We start from the raw sequence: 11,002 nt of genomic DNA, 5'->3' as shown, positions 1-11,002 counted from the left end.
AAAAAAATTAATAAATGTTTTTATGTATACTTTTAAAATGTGAGTCTGTATTTTTTAGAAATACATTCTAAAGTATTTATAGATAGAAAAGAGTTGAGATTTGTTTAAAAATAATTGAGCTATGAGGTGGGGAGTACTGGATGGGGACATAAATGATACAAGATTGGCTATGATTTGATAATTGTTGAAGATGAATAATTGGTACATAGGATATTCATATTATTCACTCTACCTTGGTGTATGTTGAGAATTTCCCAGTGTAAGTTATTTTACTTCTTCAGAGACGGGGTTTTGCTATATTGTCTAGGCTGAGGTGCAGTGGCTATTCAGATGCGTGATTATTGTACATTGTATTCTCAAACTCCTGGGCTCGAGTGATCCTCCTGCCTTAGACTCCCTAGCAGCTGGGACTATAGGCCAATGTAGGAATATTTTTAGTGAAATAGAAAAGGGGTTCTTGGCTAGGTGCAGTGGCTCGCACCTATAATCTCAGTGCTTTAAAAGGCCAAGGCAGGAGGATTACATAAGCCCAGGAGTTCAAGGCTGCTGTGGGCTATGATGGCACCACTGCATGCTGGTCTGGGTGACAGAGTGAGACTCTGTCTCTATAAAAAAAAATAGAGGGGGTTCTTAGCCCCCAAAAGGGTAGAGAAACACTGCTTTCACCTAATTTTGGGATTAAATCAGCCTCTTAGGAAGCCTCTGGCTTAGGTTAGTTGCTTCTCAGGAACTAGACCCAGAGTCCAACTGGCTTCTTGGAAGTAAAACAAATGTCACTTGCGGCTTTTCACACCAAAAGAAAATGTTCATTAGAATCAAGAAGTAGTCAGACTATCTAAACAGCCTTCATGTATTAAAATAGCAAAATATGCAAAGAGTTTGAGAAGATTTTCTTACTGTGCTCAACACTGGCTAGAATTCTATTTGCACGTAATGTTAAAATCTGAGCTTTACAGTTTTAGAGAGATGTGAATAATTTAGAGAAGATCTAAAGAAAACAACAAAATGGTCAAAAGTTTGAATATCTCCTTGTTTATAAAAGATGACTTAGAGTGGCAACAGAAAAACTAAAGATCACTTAGTACCAGACCTCAAATGTAGGAACACTGATAAAAGCCTACTGTTCTCCATCTTCACTTATAAGGGATCCACAGAATTCATCTTAAATTATCTCATCTCTCAAAAGGAGTTGGGCTAAATGATTGTTAAATCCACTTATGAGCTCTAAAACCCTATGATGCCCTGGTTTTTGATAGGTGCATTTGTTGAGAAAAACCTGTTATCTCTATTTCTTTCCTTGTTTAAATACTCATAGCATAAACATTTAGATTAGATATAATGAAATATTTCCTTATGTGCGACCATCAGAGAATCAAATTAGAATCTATGAAATGTGCATTTTCCTCCTACCTTATCTTCCTGGCCCCTCCATCCTTCCCATATTACATTAAAATAGTTGAGCTCCAGTCTAGCCTGAGGGCAGGAGAGTGAGCAGGATGAATTATTTAATTCCCTTTAGTCTGATGATGCTATGATTGAACTATTTCTCATACACCAAAGATAGAAGGTTGTAAGTGTAATGCATCCCTTGCACCTAAGCCCTTAACTGGCCCCCTTCTCAAATGCTAAAGGGTAATTCTATCTCCATATTAACACTGGACCTACTGAGTAAATGAAGAACACCAAAGGCAATCTGCAGAAAACCTGTTTAACATACACAGTTTAAGTATTAATTCTGAATTTCAGAACTACAAATTGCCTTGGCAGAAGTGGCATATCTCATACAGAAAGGAACATTTTGTAATATGGAAGAGGTGAGAAAAAATAGAGGGGGATACTGAACAAAATGTTTTATAATCATGTCTGTACTCTCATACTGTCATTTTCCACATATGGAAACTGAGGCATTTTCTTATAAAAAATTAACTTAAAATGGAAAAGAAGAACATGATAGGTAACAAAATCCTAAGAATTCTATAGAACTACAAATGAAACACAGAAACAGAATTTCTTAAATAGCATTTATTTTCTCTCAAAAAGCCTATTATGTACTAACAAGTGTTCCTGTAAATTATCAGAAAGGCATCACTACTAAAGTTTTATACACATTTTTTATATAAGAGAAGGAATATTGGGTTACAATCTGAATTTCTCTTTATGATTTCTCTTAAAGTACAGAACTGCTATTAAAATGACTAATATTGCTAAAATGAAGGCTACTAAATTTTCCCATGAATTTCAGTGGAATGCCCCAAAATGGTGTTAAGATATGCAGAAGGACCCATTTCAAAGCAATTTCTCCACCCCTTCATAAAAGATTTAAGCTAAAGAAAAAAAAAAAAAGAAAGAAAACCCAACAGCTGAAGACATTGGGCTATTTATAAGTCTTCTCCCAGTCCCCGACAGCCTCACATGGGGGCTGTAAACAGCTAACTAAAATATCTTTGAGACTCTTATGTCCACACCCACTGACACAAGTAGAGCTGTAACCACAGTGAAACTAGACTTCAGTTTCCTTTAGCAAGTATGTGCCTGTGGTAGTAAACTGGAGTAAAGGTAACAGTAATAAAACAATTAAAAAATAAATAAAAATTATACCTTTTTCTCCAACAAACGGTAAAGACCATGTGAAGACATCCATAAAATTGGGCAACCAGTAAGGATGTGGAGAACAGTTAAACTGTCGAATATTCATCACATTATTTTCATACTTTAATACAGCAGCTGCAAGATAAGTTGAACATCGATGTAACTATTTGTAATTAGTCTTAAAAATATAAAATACATAAAAGCAGAAAAATATTAAGAGGAAGGGAGATCGGGGTGAGTGGAATCAGGGCTGGTAGAGGGAGGAAGGAACGAACTTTTAATAATAACACACGTTTTGTTTTTAACACTGTCATGTAGAACTCTAACTATAGTCAGGTCTTCACATTACTAATGAAATTTCCAGATTCTTTCCAGAATGTTTGTTTTACTTTATAATCCAATGATGAACATGCATTTTTACTAAATCCAAAATTGTGAAAACTCAGTTTTAGAAGAAACAGATAATGGCAATGAGCAATTTTCTAGGTTTTAAAGTTCATACAAATTGAGAATTTAAGATCTTTCTAGCTTCAGGCAACCTGAAAAGTATAGCTGAATGGCAATAAAGCAAACAAAAAAATCCCACCCATTTGGAACATTTTACTTATAAATGTATGAATGTATTTGTTTCATTTAATATGGAAAATCAGGCAAAACTACTAAAAGATATTTTACTTTGTTTAGAAAAAAAAATCCCACTAAAACACCAAAAGAGAATATTATAACCAAATAATCCAAAGATAACATATTTATCTCAAATGCAGGTATTTAATGTTTCAATATGTTGATATAATTAAAATCTTAAATGACCTACATAGATTTCAATTACTGGTTATATTACTGTATAGAACACTGGGTTAGAAGGGCTGGATTCTCATCTAAACTATAGCGCATACTAGCTGTGCAATGCTTGGTAAATTATTCAACTAATGTATTTCTCATTTATAAAACAGGAATAATATGTCTACACTGCCTACCACAGAAGTTTAAGATCAGACAATGCATTTCACATGAAAATACACAAAAGTATAATGTCTTGTAGATAATATTTTATGGTTACTTTTTCACTTTAATGAAAAGCACTGGAATGCAGATGTTAAATTCCAAGATTTGTGATTTTGGCTAATAAAGAATCAAAAGTAATCCTGCTACATGTTACTGTTTAATAAGTATTATATTTGTTTCCCATATGAAATTTCCATCTGAAATAAAAGTATTCTAAATTATATGTTTTGACAATCAGTTCAAAGTGGGAAAATAAAGCATTTTAAATTAGCCTCAAAAATTATCAGCTGATACCAAGCTTTCAGATCTTTTGTAAGGGAGAAAAGAGAGAAAAATCTAGAAAATTGCCTTATGGATAGAATGAAAAATTACAAACATACCCATACAACGTAAACACTCAAACCATTAACACTATTTATGTACAGACTCAGAACTACAAAGAGACATTTGATTTTTGACAAGACAGTCAATGGTTTGAGTTTCTTTTGTAAGTACTAAAAAAAAAAATCCATCCCTTAACCTCCTGAGTCAAACAAACAAAGGACAATCAGTAACGCAGTACTCAACTCGACACTGAACACTAGCTCCCTTAATACTAACAAGGGGAAATCACAGCTGAGGAATTAGAGCACCAATAGAAAGTTAAATTTAACACTTGGTTCTGTTTTTGAGAATGGAATCAGGGCAGGGGTGCAGTGGCTGAGGCCTATAATCCCAGCACTTTGGGAGGCCGAAGCAGGCAGATCACTTGAAGTCAGAAGTTCAAGACAAGCTTGGTGAACATGGTGAAACCTCATTCTATAAAAATACAAAAATTAGCTGGGTGAGGTGGCAGGTGCCTATAATCCCAGCTATTAGGGAAGGCTGAAGCAAGAGAACCGCCTGAACCCAGGACGCAGATGTAGTAGTCAGCCGAGACTGCACTACTGCATTCTACCTGGGCAACAGAGCGAGACCCTGTCTCAAAAGAGAGAGAGAGAATGGAATCAAAACTTAGATGTTTCTTTTCAAAAATGAAGTCATATTTCATAAGACATCTATAGTATAAGTTCTTGTAGCATATTCTGTACCAAAGTTATCCAGCATGCTACTGTTTGGTCTCAGGCAAATGTTTTAATCTTTTAACCATCACCTCTCATCATCCAAAAAAACTCTTCCTCTGTTACTCTTGAACTTACACCATGACCCTTATTTAGCAATGACCTCATTCTCTCTCTAAATGTCCTTTTTAAAGTCTTTAACCTTCTGTTCTTTCCTCTTGGCACATCCACTCCAGTCTGATCCTGAAGCTATGGCATAGTCAACTGAATTCCAGACATGTCAAGACAGAAGAGAAGCTGGCCTCTTAATTTCATCTTCCAAAGATGTAAAACTACATAAACATACCCAATCTCATCTTCAATGTCCTTGGCACACACTTAACTAGATTAAGACCCTTTGGCACTTTCTGTTAATAAATTGTATTCAAAATAAAATGAAATCCAATTACTATAGACAGGTCAAATTTTCAGGGAAGGTGGGGAAATGAAAATCACTGGAACAGAAGGCAAAGGAAAAAAGCAGTAAAAAGAAAGAGAAGAATGTATCCCTCAAATGAGATGAAACTGGATTAATCTTTTTAAAAAAGCTCAAATACAAATCTTCATGGGGCAGTGATAAGACTGTGGAGGTAAAAGAAGGAAATAAGAAAGGGAAAGAACCTAGATCAGTGAACATAAAACAAGAAACATGATAAACTAAACAAGTAGACAGTGCAAATAAAATCATCAAAGCAGCAGCAGCAGCTTTATACAAACAAGAAAACATCCTAATAAGGGAAAAGATTTAAGAAAGGGGAGTTTGAGAAAATCATCTTTGGTTTTGTTTGACGCACTTAACTCAGAGCACATTTTACAAAACGGTTTTTTCGAGAGACAAGTTGTGGAATGGGGTTACGTATTACTTAGTTTCACATTTTGGATTTGTATTTATTGTTCTCTCCCCTCCCTTATATCTTACAGTTATTTATAAAGAATGTGGATACTAATAGTTTCAAACAACACCCCTTTTTTATTATATTAAAAGTCTATTAAAATACTAAGTTGTTTAACAATTTTTTTTTATCAACAACATCTTACCTTTATTATTGTAGACATCTAAGTAATTAGGTGCCGAAAAAATTGTTATTAATGAAGGGAACCCTGTAGTTTGACTTTTTCTGTACATTCTATAGCTGCAAAACAAATAGCTTAATATGCATCGTAAAGCATCAATCATGGTTACTAAGTTTGATTTATATTTCAGGTGTTAATTTGGGTCAGGGAAACAGAATTCTTACCCTGCATCTTGAGCTTCATGAGCTCTAATAATCGATAACAAATTATTGTTTTGCAAAAATTCACACACTGCTGGATAGCTGTGGGGGAAAAAGAGTAAATTAAGTAAAATAATTTTTTTTTGTATGAAGCATATACTATGTTAACAACTACAATGTGATTAATCTTGGATATTTTCCTTACTTATAAAATAAGAACATCCTCGAACTGTATTGTGACTAAAATGTTCCTGTGATTTTTCATTTCCAAAATCTTCAGAAGGATCGGACCATAACAAGTCACACATTGGTCCAAACGCAGGTGGCTCTTTGAATCTATCTAACTGTGAAAGAAAGAAAAGAAAGAAGTAACTCATCACAAAGTAAGGACAAAATGTGCATAGGAAAATATACCAACTTTGAATACAGTTCATAGTATATTATTGTGAATAAACAGAAGCTATTTCCTTAAGATATCAGTATATTATTTTTTACCATTACCTAATCTTGGCAGTGAAGAGAAGTGTGAAACTTCTACTCTACTCAACAATGTACTATAAATAGAAATCAATCTTGGAAGTAAAATATATACTTACTCTCCTAATATCATCCAGTGTGTGTATTTCTGGTGAAAGTCCACCATGAACACAAAGAAACTGTTGGTTTAAAAGTGCAGCAAGAGGCAAACTATCAAAAGCTTCCATACAAGCTTCATAGACTCTTTCCGAATACTTAATTTTACCTAGAAAAACAAAAAATTAATTGAAAATTACATTACTGGTTGACCATTTTAAAACGTATATATTAGATTTTATTTCTTGTTCTCTCCCCTCCTTTATATCTTATAGCTATTTATAATGAAATTGAGATAGTCACAGTTTCCATTTTAAAAGGTAATAGCCCAGATAGACAGACAGACAGATAGACAGACAGACAGATTGCAAGAAAACTATAGAGACAGTAAACAGCAAGGTGGTGGCCAGGGTTTCAGAGTGAGTGAAGGAGTGACTATAAAAAGGTAGCAAGAGAGAATTTATGGCACGATAAAACTTTTCTGTATCATGATAGTGGTAGTGGGCAACTCTATGTAGTGTCAAAAGTCACAGAAGTAAATACCACAGAGAATAAATTTTACTGCACACAATATTTTTTAAGGAAAGCATCTTCCCCCATAAGAATCAACAAAAATATGCAATGTTATCAGTCTTATGAAGACAAAATATTTGCTCTCTCTAAAATTATTCTGGATATGTCTTATGAAGCAAAATATTTGCTCTCTAAAATTATTTTGGATTATTCAGCAAAATGTCATCAAGTATTATTAAAAATAAATAAGTCAAATCTCTAAAAACAGGCAAGGCACGGTGGCTCACGCCTCTAATCCCAGCAAATATAGACAGGCCAAAGCGGGCAGATCACTTGAGGCCAGGAGTTCGAGACCAGCCTGGCCAACATGGCAGAACACCATCTCTACTAAAAATACAAAAATTAGCCAGGCATGGTGGTGTGCGCCTGTAATCCCAGAGACTCAATGGCTGAGGCACGAGAATCACCTGAACCCAGGAGGTGGAGGTGGCAGTGAGCCGAGATCATGCCACTTGCACTCCAGCCTAGGCGACAAAGTGGGACTCTATCTCAAAAAAAGAAAAAAAAAAGAAATCTCTTAAAAACAGCTCAACCCTTCACCTTTATTAGCCAAATAAGGCAAAATGAGAACTATAGTTGAGGTTAAAATCATTTTAATACTTGCTTTATTTTACTCTAAGAGTCAATGACTATTGTTATTACAGGCAAGACGACTACATCATCACAACAAAATTCAAAGTTCATCCAATTTTTCTGAAAAATAAAAGTAATAGCATACTCATATGTCAGAAAAGCTGAGGGGTTCCTCTTGTCTACAATGAATACTTAAAAATGGGCAGTGAAGCAGGAGGCCAATATAGAAACACAAGAAAGACAAAACTCTACCAAATCAAACTATCATTTACTTTTAGAGAGATGTCATGCACTTTCCTTTGCTCCTTTGTAACTTTAAATTCCTGAGTATTTTGGTTTTGATGAGATTTTGGTAGGTGGTTTGTTATTTATCTAAGCAAAGAAAAAGAACTTAGTTCCTACTTCCTGTTTTAACACTGTAACATTCAAATATTTTTAAAAACTATATATATATCCAGTACCAGAGGTTCTAAACTGGTAGTGTGCTAACGAACCTGTTTTCTAGCAATGTGGTTTAATAAAAATTCTAATTTGACTGCTTTTAGGTCAAGCATGCACTTTCCAGGACTTATCTTACTCATTTAGGTTAACTGCCTGATCCTTGACGTTGTAAGAGTATGCCACTTCTGCCACTACCCATCGTTGTATTTTTCTCCTTTTACTGCAAGTCTCTAGTTAATATGATCTTTAATGGATCATGTTTTGAGTCTCAAAACGTTGAAATTATTTCTGTTTTTAGAATTTAACTCTACTTAATACAGTCATTAATATTAATTTAAAAAGCACAAAGTCAGGCCAGGCACAATGGCTCACACCTGTAATCCCAGGACTTTGGGAGGACGACACAGGTGGATCACTTGAGGTCAGGAGTTAGAGACCAGCCTGGCCAACATGGTGAAACCCTGCCTCTACTGAAAACACAAAAATTAGCAGGGCGTGGTGGCGCATGCCTGTAATTCCAGTTACTTGGGAAGCTGAGGCAGAAGAACACTTGAACCCAGGAGGAGGAGGTTGCTATGAGCCCAGATCGCACCACTGCACTCCAGCCAGGGCGACAGAGCGAGACTGTCTCAAAAAAAAATAAAAATAATTAAAATAATTAAAAAGCACAAAGGTTTGATGTGTGAAAAAGGCCTAACCTTGTTCTGTAACATGGTTACTTACAAGTATTAGATTACCATTGCGGTAATAATTTGAGAGAGAAAAGGGATAAACATTGTAGGTTAAGAATTTCACCAACTACTGTACCTGACTAGTCTTAAAACAATGATACAAAAAAAAATTTTTTTTTTAAAGAATTTCAATCATTAATAGCATGATTGAAATGATCTGCAATGATAACAGGATAAACAATTTGTTAGGATTCCTCACAGGAATGCCTCAAGATTGAAGGACAAAAATCTCCAATGCAAAAAAAAACATTTTTTTCTTTTGGTTTTTATTTTTTCCTGTTAGAAAAAATGTATACATTTTTTTTTTTTTTCCTGAGACAGAGTTTCGCTCTTGTTGCCCAGGCTGGGAGTACAATGGCACAATCTCGGCTCACTGCAACCTCTGCCTCCCAGGTTCAAATGATTCTCCTGCCTCAGCCTCCTGAGTACCTGGGATTACAGGCATGTGCTACCATGCCTGGCTAATTTTTGTATTTTTAGTAGAGATGGTATTTCGCCGTGTTGGCCAGGCTGGTCTCAAACTCCTGACCTCAGGTGATCCACCGGCCTCAGCCTCCCAAAGCGCTGGGATTACAGGTGTGAGCCACCATGCCCAGCTTAGAAAAATTAATTTTAACATTAAAACTTATATAAAAAACTCTAAACTACTAAGTATGTTTGTAAAAGTTAAATGTAATAGGAAATTCTGAAATGAAATTTTTTTTTTTTTTTGAGACAGGGACTGACTCTACAGACCAGTTTGGAATGCAGTGGGATGATCTCAGCTCACTACAACCTCCGATTCCCAGGCTCAAGTGATTCTCCCACCTCAGCCTCCTAAGTAGCTGGGACTATAGGAGTACACTGCCACATCCAGCTAATTTTTTTTTTTTTTGTACTTTTGGTGGAGATGGTGTTTCACCATGTTGGCCAGGCTGGTCTCCAACTCCTGAGTTCAGGCAATCCGCCTGCCTGGGCCTCCCAAAGTGCTGGGTTTACAGGCGTGAACCACCATGCCCCACCAAAAACTTCTCAATTAAATACCATTAAATACCAAAGAGTGCTCGACAACTTTCCTCAAAGCTTTACATGTGGACATGAAATCTATCCTTACATGTTGCACTGTAAAGTCCTCAAAACTTTTACTACACACATAAGTCCAAAAGAATACTGAGGAAGTGAAAACATTTCTCCTGGCAGTACTCACATTCCTGCTTAAAGGTAAAATATTCAGTAAGGTGTCTGCATTCATGGTTGCCTCTCAGAAGAAATAATGTGCTTGGGTATAGAATCTTCAGAACCCATAAATATAAGACACACTGCAAAAGAAAATTGTTCTAGTGAATTTATCTTATATTTTTGTTTAATGAAGCTGCTTGATCTTTGCTCCTTTTCCTCTATTAACCTTACCATCCCCTATTATCTTTCTTTGTCCCTTACTAAACTATAAGCACCACAAAATCACAGATTTTGTCATCTTACTCACTTTTGATTCTCCACTCCTAGAAAAGTAGCTAGCAGATAGGAGAAGAGCAATAAATATTTGCTGAATGAATGAGTCAAACAATCTATTTAATTACTTTTGATTTACAGACTGCCCAATATAAAAACAATTAGCACACTGGTCTACAGATGTCTATTAGTAAATAAAATAATAATGTCAAAATAACAGCAGCTAACATTTACTGAGTACTTACAATGTGTGAAGCACTATATAATTAATTCTCCTAATTTATTCCTTAAACAACACTATGAAGTATGTAATATCATCTTTATTTTACAAATGAGAAACTGAAGCAAAGATCTTAAGTAACTTGTCCAAAACCACAAAACTTCTAAGTGATGGAGACAGGATTCTGATCCTCTGATCTTAAGCATTATGCCATGCTACCTGATGAAGGGAAGGTCCATGTTTTATGTTTGTTTAGTTGATTATGAATATTGCCTTACATATGGTAAGTGCTTATTATCTGAACTAATTCAATGCAAATGTAATTTTTTAAATAAAAATATTATTAAACATGATAGCAGATGCTGTTCTCTAAATAGGTTTATCATAAGAGACTCACATTTTACTTATTTGCTTAAAAAAGCAAGAACTGGCCGGGCGCGGTGGCTCAAGCCTGTAATCCCAGCACTATGGGAGGCCGAGACGGGCGGATCACGAGGTCAGGAGATCAAGACCATCCTGGCTAACACAGTGAAACCCCGTCGCTACTAAAAATACAAAAAACTAGCCCGGCGA

General features: G+C 35.4%; 1 protein-coding gene across 3 annotated transcripts in view; it reads right to left on the bottom strand.

The window, feature by feature from the left end:
• PPP3CB (protein phosphatase 3 catalytic subunit beta) overlaps positions 1-11,002 on the bottom strand; it is a 64,735-nt gene that overhangs the window by 32,260 nt on the left and 21,473 nt on the right. For all 3 annotated transcript variants that reach the window (XM_017854575.1, XM_017854572.1, XM_017854573.1), the window contains exons 4-9: positions 9,965-10,076; positions 6,484-6,629; positions 6,098-6,231; positions 5,912-5,995; positions 5,712-5,806; positions 2,599-2,724 (exon numbers count right to left, since the gene is read on the bottom strand). In XM_017854575.1, the coding sequence (XP_017710064.1) occupies positions 2,599-2,724; positions 5,712-5,806; positions 5,912-5,995; positions 6,098-6,231; positions 6,484-6,629; positions 9,965-10,076 (697 nt within the window). The remainder of the gene's footprint in view (positions 1-2,598; positions 2,725-5,711; positions 5,807-5,911; positions 5,996-6,097; positions 6,232-6,483; positions 6,630-9,964; positions 10,077-11,002) is intronic.

This window comes from Rhinopithecus bieti, unplaced genomic scaffold, assembly GCF_001698545.2.
Source record: "Rhinopithecus bieti isolate Rb0 unplaced genomic scaffold, ASM169854v2 scaffold_36008, whole genome shotgun sequence".
NCBI lineage: Eukaryota > Metazoa > Chordata > Mammalia > Primates > Cercopithecidae > Rhinopithecus > Rhinopithecus bieti.
This window is presented reverse-complemented; position numbering and strand designations above follow the sequence as displayed.